Genomic DNA, 17,390 nt, shown 5'->3' on the forward strand with positions numbered 1-17,390 from the left:
CACCCCAGGCCCACCCCCGGTCCCACCCCTGTCCAGTTTCTGATGACACTTCTCTTTAGACTGAGAGGAGCTGAGCTCTTTGGGGATGCAGCAAAGACGGGCAGTCCTCAGACAACATTTTCTCCGTTTACATCTTTTTTTATTTGCCTGTTTTACAACCTAAATGTGAATACTTAAAAAGATATTTAACCGCCCTATCTCTTAGCAATAATAGCACAGCCTCACATCACTTTTAGCGTCAGAAGATTGTCACGCTCATATTGACGCTTCTTGACAAAGCGCTGTCTCACTCATTCTTGGCTGCTGCCGGATAATACCGGTACTCTGCTTTTAGCTCCCATGTGTTTTTGTGGGGCCCTTTTAAATTACGAACACCGATTTCATTCAAGATTTCCTTCAGGTACACCACAGGTTGCATAGTGATGTCAACCAAGTCCTTTATTTTATAATACTGGTGTTTCTCAAAGGCAGCAAATAGCAAGCTTAAAACTTGGTCTTTATCAGACTTCACTCTCTTTCCACTTTCTTTCTTTTTCTTCTCATATTCAATATTGTACTGATGATTGGCAACAGGTTTATAATTGGTCGTGACTACCCTCTCCAGTTTCTGTACGGTTCTGGCAGGTTTGGAAGCCTCCTCTATTTGCTTTCTCTTCAGCCTCATGTAGTTTTCACTCAGAGTAGGTCTGCATTCTCCCCGATGTACCACCGTTCCTTCCAGGGAGAGCTGATCTGGTGCATGCTCAGTCAGCACTGTGAGGACCTGCTCTCTGACCCCCTGCAAGACAAGCTGATGCTCCCTGGGAACAGTGACCGGGGCAGGTTGTCCATCTGTACCCCGAATGCCTGTAAGTTCCTTATTCAAAATAAATGAGATTTCAGACTTTCCTTGATTTTTGGCAATCTGCAACTTCCCTACTTCACCGCTTCCAGAAGCTTCAGACCACTGCTGTGACAGGTATTTAGGAAGCTTCACCAGCCACATCCGCTGGTTCTGTTGGATTCCCTCCAAGCTGAGTGCAATGCTCTGGGGCTTGCGTCTGCTGCCTCTGGAGGCCATGTGCATCTGAGCTGAGGGTGCAAAGGGTGAGCCAGCTAGGGATGAAGAGGGAAGCAGGACACCAAAACCAGCTGCTGGAATCCAGGAACCTAGCAAGGAAATATAAAACACATGCTGACTTCAGAAATGTTATCCTTGTTAGAATCTAAAGAGTGCTATACAACAACTGTCAAGTGATTCAGAATAAGGGAAGATGGGAAACCATCATAAACGTGGGGAGTTTGATAAACAAGTGTGGCACATCCTGAAACGAAGTACTTCAGCAATTAAAATTACAGGAGCTCCTATCTACTGATGTGAAGAGTTTTCTAAGACACAGCCATCTCCTAAGCACCTTCCCTACCACCCTGTTTCTCCCTGTCCCTCTCCCCTGCTTTATTTTTCTCCAGAGCACCAGTCACCGTGAAATAACCTAGATAATTTATATTTTATATATTTATTATATTATCGTATCTCTTCCCCAATAGACTGTAAGCCCCATGAGGGTAGAGTTTGTGGCTTTCAGTGCTGTAGGCGTTTAATTATTTTATTTTATTTTTTTGAAGGAACGAAAGGTCTTATTTGATTGGTTTGTTTGTTGTGAAAAAATGGAGTGGAGGTGGACACCACGCCCCGCGCCCCGCCCAGGTCCCACCGCCCAGAATTCAGATATCCTGCTTTGCCCTCCTGCTTTCACACAAAATAAGAGGCACGGAGGGCCTTGGCCTGGGGGCACGTCCTCCCTGCCAACCTGACCTGAGCACAGGGAGAGACCCTGACACCAGCTGTTGGCAGAGACAACAGCTGGAGATTGACCCAGTCCCGCTCGGAGCCGAATCGCTCTGCCTCGGCCAGGATGCGGATCAGAGCCATGATGTAGCTCAGCGCCATCTGCAGGGTCTCGTACTTGGACAGTTTTTTTTTATCCTGGCCCCATTGGGGTACCACCCTGCGCAGACGGTCGAAAGCCATGCTGAGCCCCTGCGTGCGGCGGCGCTCGCGCGCGTTGGCCGCTAGGCGCCTGAGCGCCGCGCTCTCCAGCCGCCCCTCCCCGGCGCACGTGCCCGCGCACTCGGCGCCGCCCGCACACGGGGGCGCGGCACGCGCTCCCGCCGCCGGGTTGCTGGGCTTGCAGGACTTCATCCCCCGCTGGACAGAGGGAGGCGCCGAGCTCTCTGGTCTGCTCAGGACCTGTGCGTGGGCTGGTGTATGGAGCCGCTCTGCAACTTGGCTCTTCGTAGCAAATAAGTCATGCTCAAAGCAACCGTGTGGAATCGAAGTTTGTAGTGGGAGTGCGGGGCCCCGCCCTCTGTCCGATTGGATAACCAGATTGATGTCTTCACTTGCCAAAGTTTAGGGGAAATTGAGATGTGGAAGAGAAAGTCATTTTCCCAACGTGAAGTTGAAAAAGAGAAGGGAACTTTACTGCAGCAGAATTGGTGTCGCTGGTTCGGGAAATGTCTTTCAAGTCCTCTGGGAAAGCCCGAGAGGTTAGCAGGTTCCAGGCCTATATCTTGTTTCTTCTTCTTCTTCTTTTTTTCCCCCAGGCCTATATTTTGAGGTCCAGAGAGCAGGCGTCTGCAACTGACTTGCAGGCAGAGCAATCCTGCCTCACAGCTCCTAAAGCCCACCGTGGATCAACCACCACCACTGTAGCTTCAACAACCTCTGCTCTGCCGTATTCTCTCTGACCTAAGTGGGGAAACCTTCCAATTCAAATCCCAATCCATTTAAACCAGAAGGAGCTGAGAGGCTGTATTTCTTGAGATAACCTCGCTGGCTGCCCTCATGCCTAAGGCATAGAGAGCAAAGAGTGAGCATAATTTTACGAAAGGAAGCCGGGAAGGAAGCCCCTTCTACCAGGTTGAGACTCACCAGAGCAGGCAGAAAGCTGTGCTGAGCAAGGCTTACAAGGAAGGGTGCTCCCTGATGAGCAAGGGCTCACTCAGGCCCCAGGCTGCCTCTCCCTGGAAGGAAGAACACACTCCCTCTCCTTAGCTCTATTTATTGCCACCTTTAGGGAATTCCTTGATGGGATTGGGTTACAACCACCCTGGAAAGCCAATCACATTGATTCAGTTATGGGTTTTTCCCCTAATCTCCTAAAGCATACTCATGAGGGTGGATAGCTTAATGGATTATTTCCCCCACTGAACCCATTTTCCTTAATTCTCCAGTGTAGGGGGTGTTCGAGGGAAGGCAGCTTGCTTCAGCATCTTTAGAAAGGCTGGAGATGCAGGTACCCTGAGGGGTACCTGAATAACCATTCATAGTCCCTGACCAGCCACTTTGACTCTGAATTAAAATTGCTCTCACCATCTTCTGGCTAAATGCAGAAAGTCCTCTTTCCCCCTCCTGATTGCTCCCTTCATCTTAAAACATTCTCTTCCCGTGGGTTCCATGATGCCCCCTGCTCCTGGGTTTCCTCCTGCCTCGCGAACTGCCATTTCCAGTCTCCTTTGTGGGCACCTCAGTGTGTCTGGGGCCATAACTGCTGTTCCTTGGTCCCAGGTGCTGTCCCTTCTCACTCTACACGCCTTTTGAAGATTATATTTCTGCAGAATCCTCTCAAAAGGGCAACCATAGTTCAGATCTCTCTCCTGAGCTTCTGGCAGACCACCCAAATGCCAACTGATGTCCTGCTATGCACACAATTCCTAATAGGTCAAAACCAGGACCCATCACCTTCTCATGCCTTCTCCCCACAAACAAACCTGCTCTCCCAGTATCCCCCATCCACCCTGTTTCCTAAACCAGAAACTTGAATGTTAAGCTTAATTCTTCCCATATCTCCCTCCAATGAGCCAGCAAGTTCTGCCCATTCTGCCTCCTTAATTCATCTCAAATTGCTCCCACTATCCCTGGCCCAGTTGAGGCCACTCTCCTTTTCTCTCCTGATTCAGTGCAATAGCTTCTTCACTGAATTTGCTTCCTTGGTCACTATATTGCACACACTGGAGTCAGAGTAGTGTTTCTAAAACATGATTCTGTTTTTTTTTTTTTAATTTTATTTTGGCTGCATCGGGTCTTAGTTGAGGCACACGGCATCTTCGTTGCGGCATGAGGGATCTTTCGTTGCAGCACGCAGGCTTCTCTCTAGCTGTGGCGTGTGGGCGCTAGAGCGTGCAGGCTCAGTAGTTGCAGCGTGCGGGCTTAGTTGCCCTGTGGCATGTGGGATCTTAATTCCCTGACCAGGGATCGAACCCACGTCGCCTGCATTGGAAGGCAGATTCTTAACCACTGGACCGACAGGCAAGTCCCTAAAACGTGATTATAAATATGTCCTCCTTTGGCTTCCCTGGTGGCGCAGTGCTTAAGAATCCGCCTGCCAAGGCAGGGGACACCGGTTCGAGCCCTAGACCAGGAGAAGCCCACAGCCACGGAGCAATTAAGCCCGTGCGCCACAACTACTCAAGCCCGCACGCCTAGAGCCCATGCTCCGCAACAAGAAAAGCCACTGGAATGAGAAGCCCGCGCTCCGCAACGAAGAGCAGCCCCCGCTCGCCGCAACTAGAGAAAGCCCACGCACAGCAACAAAGACCCAACACAACCAAAAATAAATAAATAGATAAATTAAAAAAAAAGAAATGTCGGGCTTCCCTGGTGGCGCAGTGGTTGGGAGTCCACCTGCCAATGCAGGAGACACGGGTTCGTGCCCTGGTCTGGGAAGATCCCACATGCCGCGGAGCGGCTGGGCCCGTGAGCCATGGCCGCTGAGCCTGCGCGTCCGGAGCCTGTGCTCCGCAACGGGAGAGGCCACAGCAGTGAGAGGCCCGTGTACCGCAAAAAAAAAAAAGAAAAGAAAAGAAATGTCTTTCTCTTTCTTAATAGCCTTCGGAGCCTCCCCACCTTTCATAGAATGAAGTCCATTCTCTTTCAGGTGGCTTACCAAGCCTTTCTAGAAGGGACTGCTGTTCAGTTTAATCTCTTGCAGAAACTCCCTAAAACTCCGCTTGTAAGGAGCTTGTAAACTCAATTAAACCTCCATTGCTCTCTCTCGCCGCCAGGTCTTCGTTATTATTTCCTTTCACCGACATTGCTGCCATAGTAACCCCACCCCACCGGCTCAGCTAATTCCTCTTCCCAACCCCTACTCCCGCACGCGCTCCTCCCCAGCCACGTGACCTGCGCGACGCCATTCTTCTCACAAGGTTACCTGAGAAGTTTGCTCTCTCTTTCCTGAACCACCAAGTCTGACACAGGTACGCTCCTAGTGCTTGACAGTGTCTCCTCTGTCAGCACTGGGCACATGTTTCCTAAGGACCTTCTGTTTATTTGTGTCCCCATTATGTGGTAATCACTTTGTGACGACAGAGCGTGTCTGTCTTGTCCCTCACTGAATGCCAGCATAGGAGTCGCTAAATAAAAATTGGTAGCATGAGTGAAGGATTGATGGAATCCTAAACTGGCACTGCCTTTTTGGAAAACTATTTGGCCCTATGAAACTAGAGCCTAACCCTCACAGATGTCACCTCTGGACAACGGAAGAAGATAGCATCGTGAGGTGAGGGCTTGAAGCGCATGCTCTGGAGATGGGACGCCCAAGTTCAAACCCTGACCGTGCCACTTACTGGTTGTGTGGCCTTGGGGTGGGGGTGGGGAGGTGTCACTTAACCTCTCCATGCCTCCTCTTCCTTATCGGAAAAATGGGAATAATAATAGTATAGTACCTACCTTATAAGGTTGTTATGAGGATTAAATGATTTAGTAAAGTGAGTGACAGTAGTGAGGGCTCAGTAAATGTTAGCTTGTTATCCACTAGAGTGTCAGTTCCATAATGGTAAGGGTTTTTGTTTTGTTTACTGCTGTATTATATAAACAGTGTCTGGCATCAAATACGTGCTTAAAAGATATTTGTTGACTAAATAGGCAAAATTCATATGAAACTAATTTTATTTCAGCATACTCATAATGGGAGCCATGATTCCAACCCAAGCAGTCTCTTTCGGCATCCAGGTTCCTAACCTCTACTTCTACTGCCTTAAAGAGCTAAATGTAAACATTTTAGGGGAACCAGAGGAGAACGTTTTTGTTGTAACCTAGTGGTTGTCAGGTTTTCCTGAGGTAAACACAAATCATGAAGTAAGACTTAGGCAAGCCTAACTACACAAAAATGAAAATGTCTTTACAGAAGTTTCCATAAACTAAAAGGCAAATAAAATGACAAACTGCAAAGAAATAGGTGCAACATCTAAAACCAACAAAGGATTAATAACTGGATTATATATAAAGGTCCTAACAATCAACAAGAACATTATTCTGTGAGGGTGTTTTGGGGTGAGGTTAGCACTTAAATAGGTGGACTTTTGTTAAAGCTGATTGCCCTCCATAGTGTGAATGGGCTTCGACTTATCAGCTGAAGGTTTGAATGGAACAGAAGACTGGCATCCTCCAGGCAAAAGAGAATTCTCCAGCAAATGGCCTCCAGACTCAAACTAGAACATCAGCTCGCCTGGTTCTCCAGCCTGTGGGCCCACACTGAAGTTTTTGGATTTGCCAGCCTCCATAATTGTATGAACCAACTCCTTATAATAAATTCTGATATAGTAAGTATCACATTAATATATTATTTTAATTAAACATGTTATAAATGTTATCTAAATATATAATATATTGACTATACATATACTATAATAATATATTATCACTAATATAATATAATTAACATAAATTTATATAATCTTTATCTATCTATATCCATATCTCTCTATATCTCCTATTGGTTCTGTTTCTCTGGAGAATGCTAATTAATACAGCCTATTAAGAGTTCAGGGAAAGGAGCATGCACACACATATACATACATACATAAGGTAATAGCACAGAATACACTGATAAAGCAGAAGTTCTGGTCCCAGGTGGGAGGCTTAATAATACTATAGCCTCCCTCTTCTGCCCTGAATCATAGAAAAGAAAGAAAAAATATTTTAATAAATTTATTACAATGCTAGTAACCAACAAGCGTTTCTTCCAGTGGACCAGAAACTGTTAGGAATCCCTGAATACCATAACTAGGTTAGTTAACAGGACTGTCAGTGACGAAAATGAGTGCACAAGAATCCTAAACATTTGATGAATTCTAAAATCATAGAAGAGAGAGACAGAACAGAGACAGAAGAGCCCAAGGAAACAGAGCAAGCAGAATAGGACTTTAGAAAAATTAGTATTCTCAGAGATGAAAGAGGTTAGAGCATCATAGACGTTAATCAGCTAAAGAGCTTGGAGATCAAAAACTTAATCTGAAATAAAATATTCACTAGAAGAGGCCCTATAGCAGCATGGATGCAGGTGAAGATGAGATCAGTGAGCTGGAAGATTAAGCTGAGGAATTCTTTCAAAAGATATCCCCCAAACACAAAGATATAAAATGTTTTAAAGGAAAGTTAAGAGACAGGTCCAGAAGTTTCAACGTCCATCAAATAAGAGTTCCAGAAGAAGGGAAGATACTGGAGAAGAGAGACCTCTCAAGCAATTCTCAAAGGGATTTCCCAGAACTGATGAAACCCTCAAATGGAAAGACCTCACCAAGGACTTGGCAGAATAAAGTGAAAAAGGAATATTGTAATGAAATTTCAGAAACCAAGGATTAAGAAAAAAATCTTAAAAGCACAAAGAAAACAGATTCCCTATCAATGGAGTATATATCATGTTGACTTCAGAGTTCAGATGAAAATTTACAATCCTCATTCTAAAAATACAGTGAAGCAATAGCTTCAAATTTCTGAGAGAAAATAACATGGAACCTAAAATTCTAAACTCAACCAAATTCTCATTCTGGTTCAGGGGCTTGTCCCCTTGTGTTCCCATCCCACTTCCCAGTGTACTCATTTAATGGAAAGAGCGCAGAACCAGGTGCCAGGATTCTGGTCTTGGTATTGTTACTCAAGGCTGGGTGCCCTGGGCAAGTGTATTTGCCTCTCTGGGCATAGTTTCTTCTTCCTTAAAATGGAGGTAACATCCCTGTCTGGTGAATGTCTAATGAGACAAACAATGAGAAACGTGTGGGAACGTCTAATGCAATGACTAGAGGGAGGCTCTAAATTCTCCTTGACCCATCCCCATCCCCCTGCTCCAGGTCCTTCTTCCCCCAGTGCCCATACCCCAGGGCCGTTTGAGCTCAGTTATTGCTTGATGAACCGGTCAGCATTAGTGTTTCCTTCATGTTCAGTCCCTTTTCTGTGCGTATGCAGCAGGCTTTTCAATGGTGGGAAGATAAGAGGCTCCTTGCAGGTTCTGACGACAGCTAGACAGGGATAGAAGGTGCCTTTCAAGGATGGAGAGTGGGCACCTACATTGCCTCTATCCAGGGTGGGCCCTAATGTGCAGAGGGGCCGCCTCCACACGCTGGAGAGCCTTGCACTTTGACCCACTCCCTGGTCAGCCTGGGATTGTTTTGATGAGCTCTGCATTGGATTCTACCCAAACTATGCCCCTAACTAACCTTTGGGTGACTTTGGACAACCCTCTGGGCCTTTGGTTCTTAATTTATAAGATGGAGAAAGCTGTACTCACAGATCTCAAAGGTATCTTCCAAGTCAAAATGTCAGAGAATTTTGGACTCTCTGTTGTTGGAATCTGAGTCATAATGGCATCAAGCAAAGAGAATGCAGAACACTGAGCCCATCACTTCTCAACGGAGAGCCATGAAGAAGAAGCTGCCCTGTCTCATTCCTGTTCAACCTCCTCTTCATCATACTTCTCCCCTTGCCCCAGCTCAGCTTTCAGCTCACTTCCTTCCTCCTGTCCTGCCTCTTATCCCTATGACTTCCCTGTCTGTTCACCCTGTGCCTGCCTCAGTCACCAGCTACTCAGACCAAACTGGTCCTCTTCCTACCACATGCCCAGACTGTCTCCCTCCTCTTACCAGTTTTGCCCCTTCCCACCTCCCTGCCTGTGTCACCTCTACCCTGGCCTGTCCCCCTGCTCCTCCTCCCACCTGCCTTCCTCCTCTCCCTCTCCCCTTCATTCGCCACCCCTGCCAACTTGCTCCGCTCTTCTCCCACATGCCTCCCTTGACCCCTGCCCCTCCTCCTCACCCTGCTTCTTCCCCAACCTGCAATGGGCCTTGGGCCCAGATAAGCCGCCCCTGCTCCTGCTAGGACATCTGCCCCAACCAGCCCTCACCAGGCCTGATGATTCCCACTCTCCATCATGGGGCCTTGTGTCCCTACCAGTGGGGCACCTGGCCCATCCCAGAACTCCTGGGAATGTGGTATGCAGAATCCTGGTGACCTGGTGGACACGGGGGGTACTGGATGATGACCAGCAGGCATACAACCTGGAGGGGCACCTCCCTCAGTTAAGGGTCTTTTTCTCAAGATGGGGTTCTCAGCTACTCCCATGTCTTGGTTATCTTGCTGCCTGAGTTTAGCGCATGTCTCCATTCCCATTCCTTACATCAAATATAAATGGAGATCGTATTATTTTTATATAAGAGACTCCACAGGGAGTAAAGCTTAGGGAAAACTGCAAGTGGACTCTGAATTCTAACCCATGTGCATCTCAACACCGATGTCATGGACACTGATACACACGCAGACACACGCTGTCCTGCGCTAACAGTTCCCAGTCGCCATAACCCTGCACAGAGATCAGCTCGGTAGCATGAGGCAGGTTTGGCCTGAGGATGGTGTGAGTGGAATTCTCCTGAGACATTCTGTTCTCCTGGCCCTTTTATACAGTCCAAAACTCTTGTTTTGGAGCTCTCGGTTTGCTTCTATAACATGTCGATCAGTTGAGGTCCATTTGGCCACAGTTCATAACATGCTTTTATCATCGGCCTGGGCAAGGTCCCTTTCTTGTTCATTTAGATACTCCCTTCTATGCCCATTTCTCACTTCTACTCCCCTTATTAAACAAAAAACTCTCAAAATATTTTGACGTGTATGTGTGTGTATTCTTGCAAAATATATGGTATTATCTTGTGAGCTGTGCTGTTTTTTTAAGATTTTTTTGATGCAGACCATTTTTTAAAGTCTTTATTGAATTTGTTACAATATTGCTTCTGTTTTGTCTTCGGTATTTGGCTGGAGGCATGTGGGATCTTGGTTCCCCAACCAGGGATCGAAACCATACCCCTGCATTGGAAGGCAAAGTCTTAACCACTGGACTGCCAGGGTAGTCCCTGTGAGCTGTACTTTTAATTTTCATACATGGTATTATATGCTAGACTTTAGTCTGTTTACTGCCTTTTCACCCAGCACTCTGTTTTTAAGATCTATCTATGTGTGTGTATGTCATCTGTGCTTCTAACTTCTGCACTGTATCCCGCTGAGTGTCTCCTCCATGTTATACTCATCCACTTCCCCAGATAGATGAATACCTAGATTACCTCTAACTCTCCACCATGGCGGAGAATTCCAAAACGACCATCCTTACACAAGCTCACTTTTTTCTTTCTTTTTTTATTGAAGTATAGTTGATTTACAATGTAGTGTTAATTTCTGCTGTACAGCAAGGTGATTCAGTTATACATATATATACATTCTTTTTTATGTTCTTTTCTATTATGGTTTATCTCAGGATATTGAATATAGTTCCCTGTGTTACACAGTAGGACCTTGTTATTTATCCATTCTATATATACTAGTTTGCATCTGCTAACCCCCAACTCCCACTCCATCCCTCCCCCACCTCCCCTCCCCCTTGGCAACCACATGTCTGTTCTCTATGTCTGTGAGTCTGTTTCTGTTTCATAGATAAGTTCATTTGTGTCATATTTTAAATTCCACATATAAGTGATGTCATATGATATTTGTCTTTCTTACTTCACTTAGTATGATCATTTTTAGGTCCATCCATGTTGCTACAAGTGGCATTATTTCATTCTTTTTTATGGCTGAGTAATATTCCATTGTGTATATGTACCACATCATCTTTATCCATTCATCTGTCGATGGACATTTAGGTTGTTTCCATGTCTTGGCTATTTGTGAATAGTGCTGCTATGAACATCGGGGTCATGCCCAATTTTGATACCATGTGGGAGCTTGCTGGGATGGGAGCCCAGCACCAGGAGCACTGAGTTAAAAGGTGCTCTAGTCAATCTTCCGTTATTCACATTAAGTGTTCTTGTTAGGAGGAGAAATAGTTCATTGTATACATATATTCATAAGGCAAGTTCAGTAAACCCCCTCTGGGCCATTGATATGCCTGAGACCTAGGAATTGAAATTCTCAAACTCACAAGATTTCTTTTGGTTTTGCTGAGGTGAAGACTTTTATAACCAGCCTATATTTTACAGATTTGTGGAGTTTTGAGGCAAGTACACACATACAAATCAAGACTGTGGGCTCTCCACTCGCTCACCAGCACCTATGTAACCTACATACACCTATGTAACTACTACCACAATCCAGATATATTTAGAATGTTTCTATCATGTCCCCCAAATTCCTCTGTGATCCTTTGCAGTCAATACCATCCACCCCAAATCCTCAGGCAACACTGATTGACATTTTTCCCTATAAATGAGTCTCATGTGGTCTAGAATTTCATATGACAGTATTTACTCTTGTGTCTGGTTTCTTTCGTTCAACGTGCCATTTTTGCCATACATCTGTGCTGTTGCCTATATCAGTAGTTCTTTCTATTTAGTGCTGAGTGGTATCCCATCACACTAATCTTCCACAAATTACTTTTCCATTGCACCTGTTGCAACAGTTATCAATTTGTTGCCTGTCAGCTCCAAACCTACCGGTCAATACCTGCTCTGGGATAGTTGGATATCCCCCTTTTCGCGTTTCTCCTTTGCAGTGAGTACAATATTAAGCTGTGTCAGTAGATGGCGCTGTGGAGGAACACTGCAGGAAGAAGAAACTTTTCCTGGATCCAGTGTGCTTCTGTTTGCTTCTCTACCTCCACCTGCACTGCTGCCAGAGGCATGTCCATGGGAGCATCCATTAATGTTATGTCCCAGCTGTGTGTCCAGAACATGCCTGTGAGCTCACAGCCCCAGGCCTAGCCTCGTGTCCACCTCGCTGGAGCTTCCCATGGCAGAGTCTGTGCACCTCGGGCATCATCCTGCTGATGAGCAGGCCTCTGATTTCCCTATGCACCAACCTGCCAGCCTCCACACCAGCTCCCTGGAAGGCTGTTTCCAGTGACCCTCCAGACACGGGCACACACATCCTAGGACTTCATCACGCAGCCTGCAAGTAGGTTCCTGACTCAGACTCTCTCAAGGTGCTTCCTGCCAGCCAGTACCCCAGAGGGATGTTTCCTAATTGCCTGGAGGCTATGGACCAGGCCTGGCTTGGGCTCCTGGCACACCTCACATCGCATTACAAATTTTTCAACAAGCTTTGAATTACTGATTGAAGGAGAGGGCCCCTTCCAATCTGTTCTTTCCTTGGACACTCCCTCAGCTTTAGAATATTCTGCAGATTTCACTTTAAACCTTCTACAGTGATAGAGTTGATCATTTTTAACATTAAAATTTCCTTGTTCACTGGACAGCTACATGTAAAAGAATGAAATTAGAACACTCCCTAACACCATACACAAAAATAAACTCAAAATGGATTAAAGACCTAAATATAAGGCCAGACACTATCAAACTCTTAGAGGAAAACATAGGCAGAACACTCTATGACATAAATCACAGCAAGATCCTTTTTGACCCACCTCCTAGACAAATGGAAATAAAAACAAAAATTAACAAATGGGACCTAATGAAACTTAAAAGCTTTTGCACAGCAAAGGAAAACATAAACAAGATGAAAAGACAACCCTCAGAATGGGAGAAAATGTTTGCCAATGAAGCAACTGACAAAGGATTAATCTCCATAATTTACAAGCAGCTCATGCAGCTCTGTATCAAAAAAACAAAAAACCCAATCCAAAAATGGGCAGAAGACCTAAACAGACATTTCTCCAAAGAAGATATACAGATTGCCAACAAACACGTGAAAGGATGCTCAACATCACTAATCATTAGAGAAATGCAAATCAAAACTCCAGTGAGGTGTCACCTCACACCAGTCAGAATGGCCATTATCAAAAAATCTACAAATAATAAATGCTGGAGAGGGTGTGGAGAAAAGGGAACCCTCTTGCACTGTTGGTGGGAATGTAAACTGATACAGCCACTATGGAGAACAGTATGGAGGTTCCTTAAAAAACTAAAAATAGAACTACCATATGACCCAGCAATCCCACTACTGGGCATATACCCTGAGAAAACCATAATTCAAAAGGAGTCATGTACCACAATGTTCATTGCAGCTCTATTTAGCCAGGACATGGAAGCAACCTAAGTGTCCATCGACAGATGAATGGATAAAGAAGATGTGGTACATATATAAAATGGAATATTACTCAGCCATAAGAAGAAATGAAATTGAGTTATTTGTAGTGAGGTGGATGGGCCTAGAGACTGTCATACAGAGTGAAGTAAGTCAGAAATAGAAAAACAAATACCATATGCTAACACATATATATGGAAATCTAAAAAAAAGATGGTTCTGAAGAACATAGGGGCAGGACAGGAATAAAGACGCAGACGTAGAGAATGGACCTGAGGGCACAGGGAGTGGGAAGGGTAAGCTAGGACGAAGTGAGAGAGTGGCATGGACATATATACACTACCAAATGTAAAATAGATAGCTAATGGGAAGCAGCCACATAGCACAGGGAGATCAGTTCGGTGCTTTGTGACCACCTAGAGGGGTAGATAGGGAGGGTGGGAGGGAGATGCAAGAGGGAGGAGATATGGGGATATATGTATATGTATAGCTGATTCACTTTGTTATAAAGCAGAAACTAACACACCATTGTAAAAAAATTTTCCTTGTTCAAATTACTGTGTGGTTTCTATATTTTGATCAACCCCTGACAGATGCATTAGACATTTGTATTGTTTCCAATTTGGGGCTATTATGAATAAAGCTGCCATGAGCATTTTTGTCTTTGGGTGGACATAGGCTTTCATTTTTCCTGATAAACAGCTAGAAGTGGAATTGCTGGGTCTTGGGGTAAGTGTATGAGAAATTTTTAAGAAATTGCCGAACAGTTTTCCAAAGTGATTATACTATTTTATATTTCCATCAAATTGGCAATTGTATATCTTCTTTTGTGACACATCTGTTTAAGTCTTTTGCCCAGTTTTACTGTCTTATTAAGTTGTCATCTTATTATGGGTCATAATGGTATCTTTCAGAGAGAAGAAATTTTAACTTTGATGAAATCCAATTTATCTTTTTATTTTTGGGCTAGTGCTTTTTATGTTCTAAGAAATCACTGCCTACCATAATGTTGCGAAGATTTTTTTCCTATATTTTCTTGTAGAAGTTTAAAAATTTTAACTTTTATATTTAGGCCTATGATCCATTTTGAGTTAATTTTTGTGTATAATGTGAAGTAAGGGTCGCGGTTCATATTTTTCCACTGAAATACCCAGTTGTTGCAGCACCACTTGTTGAAAAGATTATTGAATGACTTTGGCACCTTTGTCAAAAATTAATTATTTCTGCAGTGTTCTGTTCCACTGATCTATCCTTACGCCAATACCATTGTTACTTTATAGTCAGTCTTGCAATCAGGTAATATAAGTCTTTCAACTTGGTTCTTCCTTTTCAATATTGCTTTAGCTATTCAATGTTCTTTGCATTTCCAAATAAATTTTAGTATCAGCATGCCAATTTCTTCAAGAAGCCTGCTGGGATTTTTACTGAAAGTGCATTGAGTCTAAAGGTAAGTCTGGAAAGAACTGACATCTTAACAATATTGTGCCCTCCAATCCATGAACAGGGTATGATTAACTCTCCATATGTTCAGGTCCTTAATTTCTGTCACACTGCATCTCTCTGCCCATCCTTCTGCAAGTATCTCCCTTTGACCACGGCTGGGAAGTTTTCCACTTTTAAAGACCCAGATCATTAGATTGGGCCCACTCACATAATGCAGGATAATCTCCCTATCTCAAAGCCCTTAATTTAGTCATATCTGCAAAGTCCCTTTTGCCATGTAAATTAACATATTCACATGTTCTGGGCATTAGGGTTTGGGCAACTTCAGGGGCTTCATTATTCTGCCTGCTACACTTAACCGCAAATAATGCTACAATGAATATCCCTTGTACATGTCCTTTTAATGGATCGACATACACATGTATAGGTCATAGGGTCTGCACATAATTAGACCAGGTAATGTCAGCTTGCTTTCCAAAATGGCTACACCTACTGTACCTCCATGTCCTTGTCATCACTTGGCATTATCCAGTTTTATAATTTTTGCCCATTAATCATAAGTATAAAGTAATATTTCATTATGGCTTTAATTTGTATTTCTCTGATTATAATGATTCTGGGGCTATTTTCATATACTTATTAACTTTTGGAGTTTGCCTGTTCATTTCCTTTGCCCATTTTCCATTGTTTTCTTTTTATCATCGATTTGTAGAACTTCCTTTTACATTCTAGCTATTAATTCCTTGCCTTTTTTTTTTTTTTTTTTCTTCTGTACGCGGGCCTGTCACTGTTGTGGCCTCTCCCGTTGTGGAGCACAGGCTCCGGACACGCAGGCTCAGCGGCCATGGCTCACGGGCCCAGCCGCTCCGCGGCATGTGGGATCTTCCCGGACCAGGGCACGAACCCGTGTCCCCTGCATCAGCAGGCAGACGCTCAACCACTGCACCACCAGGGAAGCCCTCCTTGCCACTTTTGACATTGTAAATCACTATTCTGTAATCTGGTTATTCACTTCTGTCCATAATGCCATTCATTAAAAAGAAATACTTACTTTTAATGTAATCACATTACACAGTTTGTAATGTATGATTTGTGCTTTTGAAATATTAAAAGTTCTTCCTTTTCCTTAGTTCACAAAACTATTTCTTTTACATTTTTATTTAATTAATTTATTTATTTATGGCTGCACCGCTCAGCATGCAGGATCTTAGTTCCCTGACCAGGGATTGAACCCATGCCCCCTGCATTGGGAGCTTGGAGTCTTAACCACTGGACCGCCAGGGAAGTCCCTACATTTTTCTCTTATTAACTTTACATTTTAGGGACTTCACTGGTGGTGCAGTGCATAGGACTCTGTGCTCCAAGGCAGGGGGCCCAGGTTCAATCCCTGGTCAGGGAACTAGATTCCACATGCATGCCGCAACTAAGAGTTCACATGCCACAAATGGGGAGCCCACGTGCCACAACTAAGGAGCCACAAGCCACCACCAAGGACCCCATGAGCCGCAACTAAGGAGCCTGCCTGCTGCAACTAAGACCCTGTGCAACCAAATAAATAAATAAATAAATATTAAAAAACAAACCAAAAACTACTATGCCTTATCCCTTAAAAAAAAACTTTACATTTACCTTTCAATCTTGGGTCTAAGATAAACCATCTAGGGCTTATCTTTGCATCTTGGTGTAGGAGAGTGTATGGTCAGGCCACTCAAGATGGCTGTTCTCCCTCTCTTTTTTTTTTTTTTTTTTTGACTGCACTGCATCACTTGGGGGATTTTAGTTCCCCTACCAGGGATAGAACCTGCTCCCCTGGCAGTGAAAGCACAGAGTCCTAACCACTGGACCGCCAGGGAGTTCCCTCAAGATGGCTGTTCTCTTGCTGTCTATACATCCCCTGCTTGACCAGTCCCTGTTCACTCACGTGACTATCCAATCCACTTAATAGTAGGGCTTAATCAGTAACTGCCTACCTGCTTGTCCCTTGCTCCAGCCGCTGGTTTCCCTGGTAACTGATGAGCCAACCTGACATCAATTCCCCCTGTAAATGGTAGCCTCCCTCTTCCCTGAGTAGCGAAGGTTGCTGCCATGGCCTGCCTGCGTGCCTGCCATAGTGGGGTGTTGCTCCAGGACTTTTTGCTTCGGATGTGTAAGATTCCCCTCCAATAAGCTATTGATGTCTCTGTTGCTGTCCCCAGGCTCTTCTTCCATCTCAAGGCTAAACAATTACAAGGCTTACAGGCCTGTGGGGCGTAGCCCAACAACTGGTGGACCAGGCAGGAAGCTGATGAAACCCGTGAGTGCCAGGATGTCGGGAAATAAGGATGGGGAATGGAACACTGAGCGGGGGTGATCCTGGTGGCAGTCCACTAGCATGTGGGGCCCTGTGGCAACTGACTACCATGAGAGATGTCTTTTTCTTCCATTATGTTGATGATATTCTGTTAACCTCAGAGTCTCTTTCCAGTTTAAAAGTAGCAGCCCCGGGCTTCCCTGGTGGTGCAGTGGTTGGGAGTCCGCCTGCTGATGCAGGGGACATGGGTTCGTGCCCCAGTCCGGGAGGATCCCGCGTGCAGCGGAGTGGCTGGGCCCGTGGGCCATGGCCGCTGGGCCTGTGCGTCCGGGGCCTGTGCTCCGCAGCGGGAGAAGCCTCGGCGGTGAGAGGCCC

The 17,390-nt window shown here is 45.0% G+C and overlaps 2 protein-coding genes across 2 annotated transcripts; both read right to left on the reverse strand.

Annotated features, from left to right (window-relative positions):
* Positions 1–286: 286 nt before the first annotated feature.
* LOC132479075 (general transcription factor IIF subunit 2-like) lies at positions 287–1,060 on the reverse strand. The gene has a single exon (XM_060082636.1). It carries the CDS (start codon positions 1,058–1,060, stop codon positions 287–289), a length of 774 nt encoding a protein of 257 aa, XP_059938619.1.
* A 672-nt stretch (positions 1,061–1,732) lies between these two features.
* LOC132502789 (transcription factor ATOH7-like) lies at positions 1,733–2,182 on the reverse strand. Its single transcript, XM_060118951.1, has one exon. It carries the CDS (start codon positions 2,180–2,182, stop codon positions 1,733–1,735), a length of 450 nt encoding a protein of 149 aa, XP_059974934.1.
* Positions 2,183–17,390: the final 15,208 nt, after the last annotated feature.

Source organism: Mesoplodon densirostris, chromosome 2 (genome assembly GCF_025265405.1).
Source record: "Mesoplodon densirostris isolate mMesDen1 chromosome 2, mMesDen1 primary haplotype, whole genome shotgun sequence".
In the NCBI taxonomy this organism is placed as follows: Eukaryota; Metazoa; Chordata; class Mammalia; order Artiodactyla; family Ziphiidae; genus Mesoplodon; species Mesoplodon densirostris.

Bases quoted from the DNA above. Each gene is read 5' to 3' on its own strand.
- LOC132479075 (XM_060082636.1), bottom strand. From the start codon at position 1,060: ATGGCCTCCAGAGGCAGCAGACGCAAGCCCCAGAGCATTGCACTCAGC.
- LOC132502789 (XM_060118951.1), bottom strand. From the start codon at position 2,182: ATGAAGTCCTGCAAGCCCAGCAACCCGGCGGCGGGAGCGCGTGCCGCG.